The sequence below is a fragment of the Ursus maritimus genome, unplaced genomic scaffold (genome assembly GCF_017311325.1).
Source record: "Ursus maritimus isolate PB19 unplaced genomic scaffold, ASM1731132v1 scaffold_26, whole genome shotgun sequence".
NCBI classification, from domain to species: Eukaryota; Metazoa; Chordata; class Mammalia; order Carnivora; family Ursidae; genus Ursus; species Ursus maritimus.
In genome coordinates, this window is record NW_024425119.1 from 11,992,784 (window position 1) to 12,015,439 (window position 22,656).

The 22,656-nt window shown below is 35.7% G+C and overlaps 1 protein-coding gene across 2 annotated transcripts in view; it reads right to left on the reverse strand.

Moving 5' to 3' along the window:
• Positions 1–22,656, reverse strand: part of LRP6 (LDL receptor related protein 6) — a 197,896-nt gene that overhangs the window by 128,357 nt on the left and 46,883 nt on the right. For both annotated transcript variants that reach the window (XM_040642168.1, XM_040642167.1), the window contains exon 3: positions 6,073–6,270. In XM_040642168.1, the coding sequence (XP_040498102.1) occupies positions 6,073–6,270 (198 nt within the window). The remainder of the gene's footprint in view (positions 1–6,072; positions 6,271–22,656) is intronic.

A 22,656-nucleotide genomic window follows, 5' to 3' on the forward strand; every position in this document is an offset into this window, starting at 1 on the left:
CTAGCTAAAGCTTTGTCTATTTTGTTCCTCTCTTCAAAAAGAGCTCTTGATCAGACAGATCTTTTCTATTGCCTTTACTAGGCTCTATTTCATGAATTTCCACTCTGACTCTGGTTTTTCCTTCCTTCTGGCAACTCTGGGCTTAGTTTCTTCTTCTTTATCTAGTTCTTTGAGGTATAAATGTAGGTTGTTTGAGATCTTTTGTTTCTTAATATAGGCATTTATTGCTTGAACTTCCCTCTTAGAACTGCTTTTTTTGTATCCTATAAGTTTTGGAATATTGCAATTCCATTTTCATTTGTCTCAGATATTTATTTCCCTTTAGATTTCTTCCTTGACCCACATATTGCTCAGGAAGAACTTGTTTAATCACCATATATGTGTAAATTTTCCAATTTTCTTTTTTTTTAATTAAGGAATAACATACATTATATTAGTTTCAGGTGTACAATATAAGCATTTGATATTTGTATGTATTTCAGAATGATCACTATCATAAGTCTAGTTAGCATACATCACATACATAGAATTTTTTCTTATAAGGAGAACATTTAACATTTACTCTTAATAACTTTCAAGTATGTAATATAGTATTATTAACTATAGTTGCCATGTTATACATTACATCCCCCTGACTTATTTATTTTATAATTAAAGTTTGTACCTTTTTCTTTTGACTCCTTTCATCCATCCTTTGACCATGCCCCACTCCCTGCCTCTGGCAACAACCAATCTGTTCTCAGTATCTATGAGCTTGGTGGCTTTGTGGGTTTTTTTGGGTTTTTTTTTTTTTTTCTTTTTAAGATTCTACATATAAGTGAGTTCAGTATTTATCTTTCTCTAACTTCTTTCACTTAGCATTATGCCCTCAAGGTCTCTCCATGTTCTTTCAGATGGTAAGATTTCATCCTTTCTTATAACTGAATAATATACTTTTTTGGAATTCACCACATTTTCTTCATCCATTCATCCATCAAAGGACACTTGTTGTTTCCATATCTTGGCTATTATAAATAATGCTACGAAGAATATGCGGGCGCACATATATTTTTAAGTTAATGTTTCTGTTTTCTTCAAATATCCAGAAGTGGAATCGCCAGATCACATGGTAGGTTTTTTTTTGTTGTTTGGGGGGGGGGGGTTTTTTTTTTTTTTTGAGGAACCTCCATACTCTTTTCCACAGTGGCTGTGCTAGTTTACATTCCCACCAACAGGGCACAAGAGTTCCCTTTTCTCTACATTCTTGCCAACGCTTATATCTTGTCTTTTTCATAACAGCCATTCTAACAGTCACACGTACAAAGTGATAATTTTCCATTTTTCTTCTTATAACTGATTTCTACCTTCATACCACTGTGGTCAGAAAAAATGCCTGATATGATTTCAACCTTCTTAAATTTATCAAGACTTGTCTGTGGACTAACATATGACCTATGTTGGAGAATGTTTCATATGCACTTGAGAAAAATGTGTATTCTGGTACTATTGGATGGAGTGTTTTTAAATGTCTCTTAAGTCCACCTGGCTTAGCAGGTAATTTAAAGCCAATGTTTCCAAATTGATTTTCTGCCTAGGTGATCTATTTATTGTTTAAAGTGGGATAATGAAGCCCCCTACTATTGTTGCATTGCTTTCTATTTCTCTCTTCAAATCTGTTAATATTGGCTTTACGTTATTTAGGCACTATGATGCTGAGTGTATGAATATTTACAAAGTTATATCCTCTAACTGAACTATCCCCATTATCATTATATAATAAATCTTCTTTGTTTCTTGTTACAGTCTGTGGCTTAAAGCTTATTCTGTGTGATATCAGTATAGCTACCCCTTGCTTCCTTTTGGTTTCCATTCACATGTAATGTATCTTTTCATCTCTTCACTTTCAGAATGTGTGTTCTCTTAAAGCTAAAGTGAGTATCTTATAGGCAGACAGAATATAGTGGGTCTTGTGTTTTTATCCATTCAGCCACTCAACATGTTTTCATTAAAGAACTTAGTCCATTTCTACATAAAGTAGTTATTGATAGGTATAGACTTAATATTGCCATTTAGTTCATTGTTTTCTGGATGTTTTACATTACATTTGTTCCTTCTCTTGCTCTCTTACTTTGTGATTTGAATTTCTGTAGTAGTATGCTTAGATTCCTATTAATCTTTTCTATATATACAGATTTTTACTTTTGGTTATTACCAGGAGGCTTACGTAAGACATTGATCCCAGCAGGGTTCAGTGCAGAGGAAAATGTCAGAAACACCCATGTCCCAGTATTTCCCTGTAGTAAATCTATTTCCCCTGAAAGAATCCTGAGGTCAGGCTTCTAATTTAGCAGACATCAAGGTCTGACAGCAATCCTCCCAAGAGACCAGGGAAGTCTGCAGCCACCACCTCCGTCTTTTCTCTCTAGCCCAATCCAAATCTCCAGTATCTCCACACAATCAACTTATACACATATCTGATGCCCCAGCTTTTACTAATGCCACCCAAAGGAAGGGCCCCTGGATCGCCTGTCTCTGAAAGCCAATGGGGCTTGCATTCATAATTCACACAGGACTGTAGCAATGAAGTAGTTCTTAAAAACAGGTAAAATAGCAACCTTTCAGTGGCTGTATATCTGGGTCCAGTGCAGAGGGTAGAGGCAAAAATGTCCATCTCCAAATCTCTACCTGGAAGGCCCCTAACTATATACCTCCCAGCTACTGTGTAGGGGATCCAGCTCCAATCAACCTACATCTAGGTGCTGTGATCTGCCCCTTTGGAACACTTGACAAATCTTGGCACACCCTCAACAACTGGGAGTCACTAAGAATAAAGAATGTAGTTTAGGCATCATAAAAGTTTGAGAGACAACCAAGAACTCAGGACAAGCTTGTTGATAAGGTTCATCTCCTACAAAATACCATTAAAACAAGACTGGGAAAGGAGCTTTTTTATCTAATGTGTAGAAGCCAACACAGAGAGTCAAGAAAAATGAAGAAACAAAACAACATGTTCCAAACAAAGAGCAAGATAAAACTCCAGAAACAGACCTTAATGAAACAAAGATACATGATTTACTTGACAGAGTTCAAAATAAAGCCATAAAGATGCTCACCAAGGTGAGCAGAACAATGCATGAACAAAGTCAGAATTTTAACAAAGAGACAGAAAATATAGGAAAGCACCAAAAAAATCAGAGAGCGAAAGAACATAATAATCGAACTGAAAAAGTCAATACAGAGGTTTAACAGACTAAATCAAGTGGTAGAAAGTATCAGCAAATTCAAAGACTGGGCAACAGAAATCATCCAAAGAAGCAGAAAGAAAAAAGAATAAAAATGAAGACAGCTTAAGGGACTTTAGGAGACCATCAAGTGGACCACCACTCGCATGATGAGGGTCCCAGGAGAGGATAAAGCAAAAGCGGCTGAAAGTTTATTGAAAGAATATGTCCCAAAACTGCCCTAACCTGGGGAAAGGAATAGACATCCAGATATAGCCCATAAACTTTCAAATAAGATGACTCCCCAAAAAACCTATACCAACACATTATAATTGAAATATCAAAAGTTAAAGACAAGAAGAGTATCTTAAAAGCAAAAGGAGAAATAGAACTTGTTTCATACAACGGAATCCCCGTAAGACCATCAGCATATTTTTCAGACAAACTCTGGAGGCCAGAAGAAGTGAGTGGCAAAATATATTCAATGTGCCAAGGTGGGAGGGTGGCAACTGCCAATCAAGAATACTCTACCCAGCAAAGCTGTCTGAATGGAAAGAGAAATAAAGAATTTTCAAGACAAGAGAAAGCTGAAGGAATTAATCACTACTAGATCTGCCTTACAAGAATTGTTAAGGGGACTTCCCCAAGCTGAAACAAAAGAGTGCTAATTACTAACAAGAAAACATCAATGTATAAATCTTACTGGTAAAAAGTAAATATATGGTTAAATTCAGAATACTCTAATTTTGTAATACTGGTGGGTAGATGACTTACAAATCTAGTAGGAAGGATAAAAAATTACAGTAAAAATAACTATAATGTGTTAATAGATAAACAAGATAAAACATGTAAACTGTGACACCAGAAACATTAAATGTGGGAGGGAGAGTAAAAACTATAAAGCTTAAGATGCATTCAAAGTTGTTATTAGCTTAAAATACTGTTACAAATATACGATGTTCTTCATAATAACCTTAAAAATGGGATTTTTACCTTGATACTGCTGTATGTCTCATGTTTATGGATAATTAGTTTTCCTGAATTCTTGGAAGAAGGTGGTGTCAAGGTAGTTTTTCTAACTTTACAGAATTCACTCTTCTGTTGTTCTCATGTCATGTTAAACAATATGGCAGCTTCCTTTCTGAGATCTCCCAGCTGTTTCTCTGCCTATCCTTATCTGAACCTTCTCTTTTCTTCCTCTTTTGATCCTCTAATTTTCCCTGTACTGCTCAATTTTGATGCTGCTATTGTATTCAATTTTGTTTCCATTCAGTGCAGTACCCTGTGCTGGTAGAGATCTCTCGCAGCTCCATTTCAAGAATTCTTTGGAGCCAAATTGCTCTATCCTGTCTTTACCATGAACACACTGTACTTGGCTGATACTGGAGTGGGCAACCCCCCCCCCACCTCATTTCAGCTGCTGCTCTTAATATAGTCCACCACATTGTCTAGTAAATAGTTGAGGCTATTTTGGAGGTCTCCTGCTTTTAAGTTCTATGAAACGCCCCACTCAAATCTCTCTGCTTACTCTTGTACAAACATACTAATACTATGGAGGTCTTGTAAGCTGTTAGTGGTCTGCTCTTACCTGCTTTTATTTCTGGATGCCTGAAGTTAGTTTTATGGTATATTTTTGGATTTGCTATCTAGTTTCATTAGATTTTGTGTGAGTATTCTGAGGAAGTCAAAAAAACAATGACATGGCCAGATTTCCTTCTTACCATCCCTCTTAAAGCCAAATTTGAAGTTCAAACAAAGCAATTATGGTTTTATATTCATCATATACTTATTATTTCTCTTGACTTATTTTTATTTATTTTTAAACCATCTTGTTGTCTTTTCATTCTTTTTTAAAACAAAGCAAAAAAAATTACAACTCCATAATTACAAAAACTTTATTTAATAAATTCTTTAAATCTTTCATGATTTTCAATACTTCTAAATGCTTCCTAATTCATAGTTCAGACAACTCACAAATGTTTACACTTGGAAAAAATTTCTTCAACTACCTAAGACTCTGTTTCTGCTGAGACCTTTAGAATGAGACCACTAGAAACCAAAATAATCATTCAAACGCAAGAACATAGATAGTACCCTTAAAATTCTGAACATGATCTGACTAGAAATTCCATGTTTATGTATTATAATTCTGTCTTCCTTGAATATTAGTGTGCAGGCATGCATTCGGATTTTTCCTAGTCCTGGGGTCGGCAAACTACAGCCCACTGACTTATCATATGCTTTGTAAATAAAGTTTTACTAAAATACAGCTGTGCCCATTCCCTTATGTTTTATCTGCAGCTGCTTTCACACCACAACAGCAGAGGTAAGTAGTTGCAACAGAGATCATATGACCCACAAAGCCTAAAATATTTACTATCTGGCCCTCTCCTAGTCTAGAGATGTATCAAATGAGCTTCCCTGAGCAGCACTTGGGGGCTCAACAGATAATTCTGAGTAGGATGACTGTTGTGCTGGGTGTCTAGCACACTGTAGGATGTTTACCATCTCTGGCGCCCCATAAACTAAAACTAAAATGCCAGCAGCACTCCCACTCCTCATTAACCAAAATTTCCCACACTCTGGGAGAGAGTAGAAATATTATCCCTGTTTAAGAATCACTAAAGAACTAAATTATCTCAGAGTAAAGAAAAAGCAAATATGTCTGTAAATTCTAAATCCTACCAAGATAGATGAAAATGTAGTCACCTTTTTTTAAGACCAAACTAAAAGTCTACTCTTCTTCCTCTTTGACACTCAGCCAAAAATACATTAATTTCTTAATAAAGTTAGGCTTTATAATTTGATAAAGATATCAAAACACCATGATGTTTACTTAAAATTTAAAATTAAATTTATGAGGCCATCTTACCGATTTGTTCCATCCAGATTTGATTTGTGGATGAAATTGAGTTTTGCATCTGCCCAATAAAGCTTCTGTTCCTCATAATCCAAAGTCAGTCCATTTGGCCAGTAAATTTCAGTGTTTATTATAATGAATCGACTTGAACCATCCATTCCAGCACGTTCTATCTTTGGTACTTCTCCCCAGTCTGTCCAGTACATGAACCTAAAAACCATATAAACAAATAAACCCATGATATAAGCAGGTTAAGAGCCAAGTATTTTATAATTAACACTATTAAACAAAGAAAGCTCTCTCAGGAATACTAAAACTGAAACCCTTAGAAATTATCAAAATTTTAATAATCTACCTTTTTGTCACCACCGTGGTAATAACTGATTTAGGCAAGCATCATCAAGCATGCAAAAAACTATGTGATCAAAGTTTCCTGAGAAAAAGCAAGTATTTACACGGTCTCAATGTATCGGGAAAATGGTAACTTTAGAGAAAATGAACTTGGTGAACACTACCTTAAGCACATCATCTAAGTTAACATTATCAATGAGAAAGGGACTGGTATCATGTATGTGATGCACTGGAAAGGACAAACCATCTTTCATGCAGATTCTCTTACATAGTATTCCTGCCAAAAATGAGGAAAGGGAGAAAAACAAATTGAGAAACATTCTAGAAAACAACTGGTCTTTGAAAATATTAATTTCACAAAAGTCAAAGGATGGCCAAGAAACAACCTAGATTAGAGGGGAATAAAGAGACATGGCAACTGTAAAGCGCATGATTCTGGACTGATCAGTTGAGGGAAATGCTATGAAGGCATTATTGGGAAACCTGGCAAAATCTGAGGGACTGTCAAAATATATATCAGCTATGTACTAATGTTAATTTCCTAAATATGATCATTGTACTGTAGTTAGGATATACAGGACTTCATTGTACCATTTTTGCTTCTATTCTACAAGTTTAAATTTTTTTTCAAAATAAAAAAAATGGAAGTCTATTATTAATAGTCTCATTCCAGAGGTAAAAACAAAATTTTCCTTGTTAAAGGTAAAACGCTTAGTGTGTCATATTTCATGGAGTAGGTTCCATGCCCAGTGTGGATCCTAATACAGGGCTCGAACTCACAACTGTGAGATCAAGACCTGAGCAGAGATGGGGAGTTGGATGCTTAACCAACTAAGCACTCCTAAAGACCTATTTTTTAAAGGTAATGAGGATGCTATGAATAGATATGATGTACTCAATGTGTTCATACACAATTGGATTTCAAGTATAAATTTTACTCAAAAAGTTGGTGAAATGGTAATACTAAAATAATTCCACTTGTACAAATAGATATTTCATATAAACTGCTTACTCAATGAAATCATGGGAAGAGAATATCAGGTAGGGAATAACATTCTTCCTAGACACAGGCATTGTGCTAATGGTTTTACATACATTATCTCCCTTAAGCAGTGTTATGAAATATTATTTGTCTATCACCATATTTCAGATGGAACAACTCAGAAAAGTTAGTATATTGCTCAAAGTCACAGAGCTAATAAATGAGGAACAGAAATTCAAACCTACATCCCCCAGATTCCAAAGTCAATTCTTATGCCTCAGGTCAGAGCCTTGAATAATAAGGAATAGAAGGCAAAGTGTTCCCTAAAATGAGGATAATGATTGGATATTGTCCAGAATAAGGAGCAGGGGAAAGGTTAGATTTATGCAAGATAAAACTATATAAAAAAAGCAAGCCAGACAATTTTAGACCATGTTAAAAATTTTTGGTTTTTATTCTCAGAGCAACATAAAGACACTTGAAGACTTTTAAGATTGGAGGTGAAATGACTGGCTTTGTGAGGTTTGGGGGAGTCGGGCAGTTAAGGAGGAAGAGACTGGCTACAGTATAGAAAAAGAGTAGAGGAAAACTAAAAAGAATACACAGAGGCTCTCCTTTAAAACCAAAGAAAAAACAGGAAAAGATGGTCAAAAATAATTAAAGTCTCTGAAAAGTGATCAAAGGATAAACAACAAATGAGAAGCATTTACTCAAGAAAATGAACTAACTCTCAGGAGGAAATGTGATAGTTCAGCTATATTACTTGCACCACCATCCATGCTGCTAGGTTTACGGCACAAAAGTTCTACCCTGAGCAGACATAGCAGACCCTAAAGATTGGCAGCTACCTGGCCCTGTAAGAGGATGCTGACTTAATCTGAAGTAATGGAAAAATCTATGCCCAGGAATGTTGTCAAAAATAAGCTCTCCATGGCAAACAATCAGAGAGGGCTATTATCCCAAGCAACACTGGTCCAAAAAGTGTAAATGTAATGTAGGTAAATTTTACTTTAATTTTTTTTAATGGACAAAAGATTTTACTAGCTACTTCACAAAAGAAGATACATGAATAGCCAATTGGCACATATCACAAGGAAATGCAAATTAAAACTATAGTAACAAAAAATAAAAAATAAACAAAACCCTAGTAACAACCAATTCCACACTCACTAAAATGGCTGACATTTAAAAGACTAACAATACTAAGTGTTGGTGACAATTGAGCAACTGGAACTCTATACACCACTAGTTTAACCCTTTGGAAAACAGTTTGGCAGTGTCTTATAAAGTTAAATGTACATCTAACTCTAAGAATCAGCAATTTCACTTTTAGGTATTTTATCCAAGAGAAATAAAAACATATCCACTCAACAACTATACATGCAAATTCACAGAAACTTTATTTGTAACAGCTAAAAATTAGAAACAGCACAAATATCCATTAATAGGATGATATAGAAACTCTGGTATATTTATACAATGGAATAGTATTTAGCAATACAAAAAAAGTAACTATTCTGACATTCAACAAGGATCAATTTTTAAATTAGGCTGAACAAAAGAAGCCAGACTCAAAAGAGTACCTACTTCGTGACTCTATTATATGAAGTTCTAGATTCAGCAAAACTAATTTATAGTGACAGAAATCAGATCAGTAGTTACAAGGATAGAAACAGAAGTTGACTTGAAAGGGGCTAGGACAGCTTTCTGGAGTGAGGTGATGGAAAATTTGGGGGGGAGTAATGGTAGATACATATATTCATCAAAACACCAAACTATAAATATAAAAACATGCATATTTCTGCAAATAAATTATATCTCAATAAAGTTGCCTAAAACACAAATAAGAAACGAGATGATTTTTAAAAGCTAATTCAAAAGTATCTCCTTTTCTGTAGAAGCCTTTCCTAGCTTGCCCAGAGTTACTCCCTCCTAGGTTTCACTGTGCTATAGTACTTATCACTTATCATTATATATATCACTATATATATCATTATATATATCACTTTTTATTATATACTTTGTATATAAATTATGAAGAACTCACATGGACTGAACATAAGCAATTTGCACACTATCAAGATAGATACAGCAATAAGTGGTGTTGTCTATACTGTATAATATAATTTAGGTAGGTCTCAACAATTGCCATTAACCTAAGTAAGCATTAAACTTATATGTAAGAACTCGGTGTCTAGTTTACAGTGAAATTAAAAGTTAACAAATTAATTAGCTCAACAAGAATTTTAGTAATAAAATTATTTACATGCTGCTGCTTATCAAAGCTAATAGATAACTCTCACATTATTTAACAGTAAAAAATATATCAGGTCATGTTATTTCAAGGATAAAGGCTTCAAATACAAAGAGGGAAACAGACATTTGTCAAGATGAGAATCTGAGAATAGTTTAGAATTTTTAAGCAAATCTTGCAGATATTTTCATTTGTTCAAATATTTAAAATGCAAAATAATAATTTTCTATAAATACTAAAATTTCTATGTTACTTGATTAACATTTAAATTAAAAACTCATTACAAATTTAATATAGAAAGGGAATGAGTCACAGGAAGTAGAAAAACACAGAAGTGTTTTATAAATTGCCAAGATATTATTCAATTTTTAAAAATGTACTAAGTACCTATTAGGAGCTAAGCATCATCCTTGACATAATACAAAAATAAGCAAGGCAAAACAACTGCCCCTATGAAAACTGCATCTAGGCAAGGAGTGAGAAATGTAGCATGAGAGGTATGAACAGGGTGCTATGAGAGTACAAGGAAGTGATACCCAACCAAGCCAGTAAATGCTAAGAGTTGTCAATAAAGCTGACCAGAAGAACAATACTTTTATTTAGGCAGTTGCCAAAATGAGAAACAGCATTACAGGAAGAAGACACAGCATATGCAAAAGACATCAGAAGTCATGGTACGTTCAAGAACCAGCAAGAAGATCAGCAGAGCTGCAGCATATAGTGTATTTACAGTGCAGGACACCTGGCAAAAAAAAAAAGAAGTCCCACAGAAGGGACCTATTCTGCTGTACAAAGAAACCTGAACTGTATAACCTACAGATGGTGAGAAGGTACTTCAGACTGTAAGCAACAAAGTAAAGTGGTAAGATTATCCTTTTAATCACTGGTGATAACAATGAGGTACTGACTAGACAGGGAAGAAATTACAGAAAGAAAATTAAAGTACAAAACTTCTGAAATATTCCAAATAAGAACTAATGAAGACAAAAGTCGAAAGATGGATCAATGTGGGAGCAGAAAGATAAACGAGAGAGAGTAGGATGGCTTTCAAGAGTTGGCAAATGTGAATGAGTCCGTATTGGTGTCATTCAACAAAATACGGAATACAGACAGAGTTTAGGAGGCAACAGGATGACTTCAGATAAGGATGAAATGAGCATCTTCACCTCATTGTTTTTCCTTATATATCCAAAGAACCAGTCAATAGAGTAAAAGAAAAACTAGTGTAAAATTTAAAGGAAAGTAGGACAGAAAAGGTAAATAAAATTAAAAGGATGTTAATAGTAAAAAAAAAAGTTGGACTACAGTAACAGGGCAAAAGAAACTGGAATAAAAAGCTGAATATGAAACCAAACTAGCCCCAAAGTGTAAGAGTCATTAGGAATATAATGGGACAGATAATGTGGTGAAATTTTACAACCAGTGGAAACAAAATTCTGACTTATTAGAGTGAAAAAGAAAAGGTATCATGCGAAATTCATACATCCTTCCTCTTCCTGATCCCTGAGCCAGTTCCATCTTACTTTGGTTAGTAAATTGGGGTTTTAAGTGAAGAGGAGGTTGGAGATTTCAAGGCTATGTTTCCTGATAGAACTAAAAAGAAAAAAAGAACTGTGAAGAAGTTAATTCCATGCTTCCCCTCTACTTGATTATTTGTGTTGCTATATTTTAATAATAAGTGATGATTAATAAGATAGTGAAAGCATTCATTTTAGAGGATTTGTTTTTAAAGAAAATGTACAGTAATCATATGAAAAACATTCTACTACTGAGGAACAAGAAAAAACATGGAGATGGTTTTGCTGTGACAAAATCCATCCTAACGGAATTCTACCTGTATAAAATGGTTATCCCAGAGAAAATTAGATTGCTAAGAATGATCCTTAAATGCCCAGTCAAGGTGACTAATTTTTAAAAGTTGGTGGATATAACACAAAGAATATTTAATTCAGAAATAACACTGGTATACCACTACTAGAAGATAAAGCTTATAAACCTGGGAACAAATAACATACTAAATTTAATTCCCTACTATTATCGAAGAAAATGCTAGCTATAGAATAGGCATACCTTGTTAGATTACATTTTGCGGGTACCATGTTTTTTACAAAACGAACATTTGTGACAACACCACATCAATAAAGTCTACTGTAACCTTCTTCCAACAGCATCTGCTCACTTCATGTCTCTGTGTCACATTTTAGTAATTCTCCCAATATTTCAACTTCCCATCATTATTATATGTTATGGTGATCTGTGATCAGTGATTATGACTGGCTCAAACTTCAAATGATGATTAGCATTTTTTAGCAATAAAGTATTTTTTAATTAAGGTATATATATGGTTAGTTTAGACATAATGCTACTGCACACTTGATAGACTACAAGATAGTATAAATATAACTTTGTATGCATTCGGAAACCAAAAAACTCACTTGACTGACTTCATTGTAATATTCACTTTATTGCTGTGGTCTGGAACCCCCAATATCTCCAAACTATGCATTTTCCCAAATTGCTGTTATCTACAATCCTCTTTCTGAAGAAATCATAGGTGATGCATTTTAGTTCCTCTAAATATAATAATGATGCTATATTAACTGGCTGGAATGCCTCTCTCCTCCTTCTATACTCTCATAAATATCCTGATTCTTCAGAGAGTCAAATGTCACATCTTAGTGAAGCATTTCATGACTCCCTCAAGCACACTCTCCTCTGTACATTTCAAATAATACAATATTAGGACTATTTACACATTCCCCACCCCTCTTTATTCCAGGTCCTTTTTTATTTATTGTTGTATCACCTATCCTAAACCATTTTATATAATGGCAAGTGTATTTACAGTCAGCATTCAAATGCTTAATAATGGTCTGCACTCACCTGCTCTTGGGCCATTCTGTATGTGTGTATTATTACAGAGAGCATATCCTTAAAAAATAAAGGCAGAATTTTATTTTAATGAATATCACTATTCTTCTGCTATGCTCAAGTTACACGCTGTTTGCTATTCCTTGAATGTGCAATGGCATGAGAGTCTGGCACACAGTGTTGCTACTGACTAAAAGCTATTACCCATTTCCATACCTTGTCTCCCTGGAAAACAACTGCTCAGCTAGAAAATGCCAACCTGAAATAGCCCCCCAAATAAAACTGAATACTCTCTCCTTTGTTCCCCCACTGTACAGATTTCTACAGCAATACTTATCAAGCTTTACTGTAACAATATTTCCCTAAATTTAAAACTGGTTTATACATAATAAATCTATTTTTAGATAGACAAGCTAGTCTATTTAGTAGATGTCTACTAATGTAATTAGTCTATCTACACACATTTTGCTACTACATCACCTCAGAGGGTATACTAGAATATCCCATCTTCCAAACCTAGAAGCTCTGCATAGATAGCTTCACTGACTTTTTTTAATGGCCTGGTAGAGAGAATTTTTTTTTCAAGATAAAATTATTTCAGTCATGCCTTTAATTACCGTCTGATACATTACAGGAATCCGGAAATTAGTTTTTGAAGAGAATCTTGCCCTTACCCTTGAGTATTTCCTCAGTTTTACTTCTCAAGCTCATTTAACCTACTTTTACTAAATTGCACTTTACCCTCATACAGCAGCGACAAATGCCAAAGAAATCTGTCACTGTGGGTATTGTAGTAGCTTTCTTATGAGGACTGATGGGGGTAGAAATCAATTTCATTATCAGGAGTAAAGATTTCTCAGAGAATAACATCTACTTAAAGAACATTAACCCTTAAATTTAGTATTTCCTTTTTTAGATTGGCTTACATTATTCATGGGGTCCATTCCAGTTACAAAATTCATAGTTTTGTTAACTGTCTTCCTTTATATCCACCGTCATACCTCATTCTTTTTTTTCAACACTAAAAAGGGGGAAAAATAGAAACAATACGCAAATCATAGCAAAGATATCCACAGATCCTATGATCATGCACTCACAAAATGTCTGCCTTGGATACCTGGCATTTTAGGGGGCCATCTAGTATCTAATCTACCTTCCTATGTTTAAAGAATCCTCCACTTAATGAGGCAGAGGCACTTCCTGAAAGCACCAGCTATTTGTTTTCTAAATCTCCCCTGCAGTTGGGACAGGGGGCATAAGATTTGGGTTTTGCCTGTCAGACAAACCAAGAAAAAGAGAAAGTGGAGGCAGAAGAGAAGGAAGCAACAGCAGAGAAAAAGTAGCAAGGATCACAAGCAATCCATGCTGGTGAGGCTGGGGACAACAGCCAAGGCTAATTAAATCCAGTCTGAATTAATTCATCCTTCTTCAATCCAGTTTTGCAAGGAAGCGCTAGCAGCTACTTTAGGAGTATCTGTTGTCTCATGTCAGTGAGAGAGTACAAAGAGTGGTAAACATACCTAACCCAACAGTGGTGCTGTCACTGGACCAGGTCTGTGGTATGACGTTTAGCACCGTACCTGGCTAGAGACTCCATGCCTGGTTCTTCTACGATTTAGGAAATTTTATGAGTAACCCAATAACCCTCTTTAAAAATACTTTTTCTGTTTAAACCACAGGGATTTCTATTACTTAAAACTATGAACACTAACATGCATTTTTAGATCCAACACCATCCAAAAGCATCACTTTAAAGTTTAGACGGTCACTTCAACTCTTCTACCAACAAAGCCTCATACGTTAGAAGTCCCCCCATCCCAACATCTTAAAAATGGCATGTTTCAGAAGTTTCACAGCTCTTCCCTCAATCTACTGGGACTCCTCTCATAAGGGCCAATGTCAGCATTCATGAGAATGACTGGCAGAGAATTATCAGACAAATTATATCCTGAACCTTCCATCTGTATGCTTATCTAAAACACTATCTTGATGAAAACTGATAAAAAAGGAACAATCTGTGACAGACAGAAAAGCCAACCTAACATTAAAATTTGGTATTTATGTCACCATAAACAATGAAATAATGAGGTGTAAAAGAAAACAAAAATCACCTAACCTATCTGATCTACTCACACTTTCATAACTTCAAAACCCAATAGTCATCAATACATAATGACCATGACATAATCAGTTCTTGAATATTCAGACACCTGAATTGTAAATATAATTAACAATTATGCTATGGTCTAAAAGTCTGTCACCCCCAAAACCCATATTTTGAAACCTCACCTTCCAATGTGATGGTATTAGGAGGTAGGGATTCTGGGGGTGATTAGGTCATAAGGGTAGAGTCCTCATGAATGGGATTACTGCCCTCATTAAAAAGCCCCAAGAAAGCACCCTTGACCTTTTTTTCTACCTTGTGAGGTTTCAGTGAAAAACAGCCATGTAGGAAGCAGGCCCTCACCAGACACCAAATCTGTCAGCACCTTGATCTTGGGTTTTCCAACCTCCAGAACTGTGAGAAATAAATTTCTGCTGTTTATAAGCCACCAGTAATGGTATTGTTATAGAAGCCTGAACGGACTAACACAAGTTTTCCGTAGCACAGTGTTTCTTAGGCTGTGCTCTCCCCTCCACACACAAACACACTAATAACAGTAAAAGCAGTGATGATGATGATGATGCCAATTTTCTATCCTGGCAGCATTTGAGAATGACTTCAGAAACTCTTAAAATTATCAGTAACGTGGACTCTTCCATCAGAGATTCTGATTAAATTGGTCTGGGTTTGGACCCACACATCAATATTGTCTAAAAGTTCCTCGACCCTCCGATTGGCACCGGCTGTCGGCTCGTTCCATCACAGTGCAGCCCTTGTGGCATCTGACCCCACAGTGTCGGGCCCCAGTGGCGACCTGGGCATGCTGGTGGAGGCAAGTGCAAAAGGCAAGGACAATGGCTTTGAGGAAGCAGAATATGCTGCCATCAACTCCGTGTTGGAACAGATCAACTTCTGTCTGGACCACCTAGATAGAGGAGAAGAACCACCACCTCCATGCCTGCCTCCAGGAGCTGCCTGAGTCCAAGTGGAAGACATAACCTGGGTTCCAGCAGCAGCTCGGGGAGGTCTCCAGAGATGCCAGTCCCTAGGCTCTGGGAGACACCAACCAACCCCAACCCTGCCTCCCTGGGCCAGGCTCTGGCCTAGGCACTCACCACCTGGCCAAGATACCTTCTCAAGGGCTGGCCTTACAGGTCCCGTGATAGGTCTGCCTGCCTGGGTCACCCTTCTGGTACTACCCTTGGTGTGCCTGGACCAGCCCCTACCACCTGGCATCCTCTCCTGGGGTCAGGTGTGGGCCTGTGAACCACCCACCTCGCCTGCCTGTCCAATTCCAGTGCACTTCCCCACTCTGCTCTGGCCCTGAGCATCCACATTAACAGCTGGACAACAAAATAAATCTTTCTAAAAATTAAAAAAATAAAAGCTCCTCAACTCACTTAGGGTTTAGGACCAATGAAGAGGAATCTGACTTTCTGAAGCATCTGTTTATCCATAGCAGTTTGTTCTTTTACAGTGGTGTTAATATATTTAACTCACTAACGAGCTGGTCCTAAATATTAGTTAATAAGTAGCTCTTAAAGGTATGGAAGATCATGTAAGGAAGCAAAGCACGAAATAAATTACTTTCCACACAACAGTCTTCCATATTTCCCTCAAAAGTTTTATAACTTGAGAAACGGGATATTTAGGCTTCACAATTACTGCTTAAATTGTATTAAGTATAAATATCCAAAGATATGTAAGGATGAAAATAGATTTTCAAATGTCTAGTACAAATTTTCAAACTTTTAGTATCCAATTCTTTCCATATAAAAATATTTAGTGGCAACCCTCAATGGAGGTTTAAGTTTGCTTATTCACTGAAGGCCTTACATACACCAGAGTCTCATTTTACTTATAGGATATGGACAAATGAATATAATAAATATCCCTTCAAAGCTCTTATTCTCAGTTTAGACCATGCTGCCAAAATGGTTAAAAAAAAAAAAGGCATATTAAGTTATCCATGATTTTCATAAAAGTATATACAATATAAATAGTAGTCACCTTGACACTGTATTAATTTCACATTGGGTGACTTGCATCTACCCTTAGCTATGCTAACAAAGTGTGAAAAAAAAATCACAAAACTAATATTTTTCAAAATAATTTTTTTGCTTTGTCCTTCAAGTAGGTCCAGTCAAGTAGGAGATCTATATTTAAGAAGCCATCATGCCTTTAATAAAACCAGATTACTCAAAAAGCAATTAATAATTCTGAGATTTCACCAGGGAAAACTGGTATACTTCCAAGTGTTTAAAGACTCCTAAAAATAAAAGTCATTGCTTATTACTCTCTTTTTCAAATCCACATAGACAAGCAGAGAAAAGTCTACAATCTTAATCAGACATCCACAGCATATAGACACACCCCAAAGCCAAACCACTCTTTGTGGAGGTGGGGGAGACATCAAGACTGACAAAATTACTGACTCCATTTCTTTCTGAGACTCCAAGAATCAGGGTGAAATATGATCTAGAAGATCTCCAGTCTTCTGATAGTGGTGCTAATTTTAGAGCTACCTGGATACTATCTAGGGCCAAAAGGCAAGAATAAGTTACTTCTAATTTCACCCTGGAGTCAAACAAGTCAAAGAAAAAACTTTAAGGTAACCATAGAAAAAACGAAACAGAAACAGCTATTTAATACTTATTTTTTAAAACATCAGAAACATGTATTTTAAATAGGCTCTTTCACAAAGATTTAGTTGGCAAAAGAACACAAAGCAATGGCTAAGATATTAATTTGTTAATAAATTCTATATCAACACCACTTAAAAAGCTGAACATTATGTTTTAGCAGGCATTCATTAATCTACCAGAGTTGGAAAGCTGGTAGAAAAGGACAAAATCATCTGAAAACTACAGAATAAACTTTTTCCTTCAGTTGAAATACCTAACAAAAAGAAAATGGGAGCAGACTATGAATTAATTTCTAATCCAACTCTCAAAATTAATCAAATTGGAAATCTAGTATATTTTTAAAACTCATGGTGGGAGGTTCTCTTTAGAGTCTCACCCTACTCCACATCTCTAAAAACAATTAAAGAATTAAATATGATGTATGGTGCAAGCAAGGAGGCAACCAGTATAAAGAGCAAACTATACTGGTAATACTCTGTTGCTTAGCTTGTATAGTAGGCATACCATTGTTCATTATCTTATCTTTTTTGTATGTATGAAATGTAAGTTTATGAGTGTTTCATGTATACAAAAAACTAAACCATATGAGGTGCCTGGATGGCTCAGGTTAAGGGTCTGTCTACAGCTCAGGTCATGATCCTGGGGTCCTGTGATCAAGCCCCACATTGGGCTCCCTGCTCAGCAGGGAGTCTACTTGTCACTCTCCCTCTACCCCTCCCCACTGCTCCTGCTCTTTCTCTCTCTCAAATAAATAAATAAAATCTTAAAAAAAAAAAAAAGCTAAACCATAAAAATAAAAAAAAGGAGAAAAAGCAAGTTGAACATACTTAAGCCTTCTCGGTATTAGAAACAGTGCAACATATGAAATCATAAAGAAAAGAAATAGATTAAATACTGGGGAGGCAGGAGGACAAAAAAACTTATAAAATCTGTTTTTGGCAAAATGACAGACCAGAAGCCCAAAGAAACCCTCCTATTAAAGAACACCTAAAAAATGACAGATAAAACTATTAAAATATTTTTTTAAAGATTTTATCTATTTATTTGACAGAGAGAGAGACAGGCAGTGAGAGAGGGAACACAAGCAGAGGGAGTGGGAGAGGAAGAAGCAGACTCCCAGCGGAGGAGCCTGATGCGGGGCTCGATCCCATAACGCCGGGATCACGCCCTGAGCCGAAGGCAGACGCTTAACCGCTGTGCCACCCAGGTGCCCCAAAACTATAAAAATATTTTAAATACATGTCTGCATCCATAAAAATTAAAGGAAATATTTTGAGCACAGAAAGGAAAAATTGAAAAAAGTAATCTAGTGCTGAAGGAGAGATGGTCTCTATAACCTATACAAGGTAGCACCCTTAGATGAGAAAATACACGTAATGACAGAAACCCCAACTTAAACACTCTCAGTGGGTAAGCTAAAAGGAAAACACACACACAGGAAAACACACACACACAGAAATGGCAGAAATACCTGACTATAGTAAAGAGATAATTAATGAACATGAAGATAATTCTGGATAATCTCTAGTGCTAAATACAAAGAGAAAGAAATGGATTCACGAAAGAGAGGTTAAAACAGAAGAGTGAGGAAAACAAACAAATGTGTAGTTAGTTATTCTAAAAGAAAAGAAAAAGGATATAAAAGCAATATTTTTGGAGACTTTTCTAGAAATGATGAAAGACATCAGTCCACAGAATCAAGAAACCAAATGCCAATTACCATAATAAAATCTAGATAAATCCTACTGAAACTGTAATCAGAGAGGAATGGTAATAATGGATAGCTTCAACAACAACAAAGAAAGCCAAGAGACAAGAGAATAATACAATTAAAATGGTAAGAGAAAATATCTGTAGACCTGGAATTGTATCCTATACAAAAAAATTAAAAACAAAGGCAAAATAAAGGTAGATTCAGATAAAGCCTGAGAGAGTCGCCCCTCAATAGGACTTCACCAAAGGAAATTCTAAAGATTTAGAAAAATTATCCCAAACAGAAGTTCTAACATGCAAGATGGAATGATAAACCTAAATTTTAAAAATAATGTCTTATGGGTTAGAAACAAGGAAGCAGAACTTAAATTCATGATAATGACAACATATAAGCCAGGAAGGTAATAAACAGAGGTAAAGTATACTAAGAATTTCATTAAGTATACATGTTAAAAATTTCCAGAATTTGAAAAAAAAATTTTCAAAAAAATATGTTTTTAATTCTCAAAAAGACTGCAAATTCGTAGAGGGAAAAAAACTGACAAAATATAATCAATAAAAAAAGACAAGAAAGAAGAGAGAAGAAATGGGCAGAACAAATAGAAAACTCAAAATAAGACATCAGATACGAATACAAATATATTAACAATTACAATAAGCACAAGTTGTAAAAGGACTGAAATAACCTTCAGTAAAAGACACTTTTAAAGATTTTATTTATTTATTTGAGATAGAGAGAATGAGAGAGAGCAAAAGCGGGCAGGAGGGGCAGAGGGAGAGGAAGAAGCAGACTCCCCACTGAGCAGGGAACCTGATGCCGGCTCAATCCCAGGACCCTGGGATCATGACCTGAGTCAAAGGCAGACACTTAACCAATTGAGCCATCGAAGTGCCCCTAGAAGATATATTTTAATGATGGATTTAAAATCAAACCAAAAACTCCAACTACATGTTACTTAAAAAAGAAACTCTTGGGGTGCCTGGGTGGCACAGCGGTTAGGCGTCTGCCTTCGGCTCAGGGCGTGATCCCGGCATTACGGGATCGAGCCCCCACATCAGGCTCCTCCACTGTGAGCCTGCTTCTTCCTCTCCCACTCCCCCTGCTTGTGTCTCTATCTCTGTCAAATAAATAAATAAAATCTTAAAAAAAAAAAAAAAAAGAAACTCTTAGAAAATATAAACACATGGAAAGTAAAAAGATGGAACATTAGATATGAGGCAAAACTTACCAGAAGAAAGTGGATATAATGAGTGATACCTAACAAAATGGACTCTAGGGCAAAATGCAGTAGTAGCAATAAAATCACTAAATAATGGTATGAGGTATATCAGGAAGAAAATTCCTTACCTTACCTGTATTTCAAAACATAGCCTCAATGCACATAAAGCAAAATACACATATCTATAAAAAGAAATTGTCAAATTAATTACCAAGTGAAGAATTTTTTAACACACTTCTCTCAGCAATATTAATCAGTTAGGAATCAGAAGCTTCAATAGTACAAATAAGTTTGATTTAATGGACACATCTAGAACACTGCATTCAAAAACCACAGAATATATTTTCAAGCACACACAGAATACCTTTTTTTTGAAGATTTTTAAAATTTTTTTCTTAGTAACTCTATATCCAAAGTGGGGTTTGAACTCACAATCCTGAGAGCAAAAGCTGCATGCTCCACTGACTCAGCCAGCCAGCCAGCCACCCCACATGAAATATTTTTTAAATATAACCACACACTGGACCATAATGAAAACTTAAGTATAGGACTAATACACATGTCACAGAGTAACTGTAATTAATTAACCTATAAATAATAACTAGGAAAAAAAAGTCGTATCCCATCTGTCTGGAAATTAAGATTCACATTTCTAAAAAATAAAACACAATTCAAAGAAATCTAATTATTATATTACTGAAGTATTAGATGCAAATAATGAAACTTTGAAGTACAGGTAAAAATAGTACTAAAGACGTTTAAATTTACTAAGAGCTAAAAGGATAAAAATAAAGAACCAATCCAAAGAAACTATAAGAAAAATAAAGGGAGAAGAAATCCCCAAAGTATTTAAAAAACGAAAGCACCACAGAGAAAAGCATAGGAAAAACATGAGCTTACAAAACTATACCAAGACAAGTTTTTAGCAACCTGAATAAGCTACACCTATTAATAAAATCAAAAGAGTAAATTTATAAAACTTTCCCAGGTGGGAGAAAAAGGGAGGACATAGCCCACATACTTACTGGTAAACTCTCAAAAATTCTCAAAGACCAAATAACTCTAACCTTAAGACAAAAATTACTACACTATACAGGAAAAGGAAACACTCCAAAACAGCAGAATAAACAGTCTTCTCGAGTACATATAGAATGTTCACAAGAATGTGGGCCATGCAACAAAGAACTGAAACCATATACAGTATGTTCTTTGGCCACAAGAGAATCAGACTAGTCCATATAAGAGAAAGTTATCTACAAAATCCTAAAAATTTGGAAATTAACCAATATACTCCTAAACACAGATGAGCAATAAATGCTTAACCCTTGCCCTGAGAGAGATCTGGTCTTTGCCCTCAGCCAGTTAGACGTAAACTCTAAGCCCCTGGACTGTCTTCACTGATAAAGAGTCTTTTAGACTCTCTGTCTGAAAACAGTCTTTTTGTTTATCTGAGGCCATGAGCCACCTCAGATAGTCTAGGCCAACAATGTGATTTATAATAGGGGCTTTGGGCCACTCAGTATTTAATCCAACCTCCAGAGGGGCTAGAGACTGAAGTCAGCCAAGCAGGAAGTAATGACCTGTGTGACATTACTCTGCATGTTGTCACACATTGTGGGAGAAGTAAACACCGTCCACAGAACTAACTCCACTGGGAGAAGACAACTGGAAGCTCTGCACTTGGAACTCTCATGGACTCTGTCCTGTGCACCTCTTTTCCTGGCTGATTTTTATTTGTATTGAAATAAACCATAGCTAGCATATAACAACTTTCAGTGAATTCTGAGAGTCCTAGTGAATTACTGAACCTAAAGTTAGTCCTGTGGACCCCCAATCTGCAACTGGTGTCAAAAGTGAGAGTGGTTTTAGGGAGGGGGGTATGAGCAAAATAGGTGAAGGGGATTAAGAATTATAAACTTACAGTTAATAAGTAAGTCACAGGGATGAAAAGTACAGCATAAGGAATATAATTAATAACACTGTAATAACTTTGTATGTCAACAGATGGTAACTACATTTATCACAGTATTTTATAATGTATATAATTGTTGAATCACTATGCTATACACTTGAAACTAATATATTTTATATCAACTATACTTCAATTTAAAAAGTAAGATCTATAGGCTAACTTTAAAAGCTTTAGAAAGAACTGTATTTTTTTTTTTTTTTTTTAGGGGAGGGATGGGGAGACCCAGAGAGAGAGGAAGAGAGAATCTTAAGCAGGCTCCATGCCCAGTGGGGAGCTCAATGGGGGGCTCAATCTCCTGACCCCGAGATCATGACCTGAGCAGAAATAAGAATCGGATGCTTAACCGACTGAGCCATCCAGGTATCCTGAGTACTATACTTTTAAATAATATAATTATGGAATATAATTTTTAAAATTTTTCTGTCTAAAAAACCTAGAGTAGTTTATGTTTTACTAGCCATACCCTGACTTATTATGTCAACCC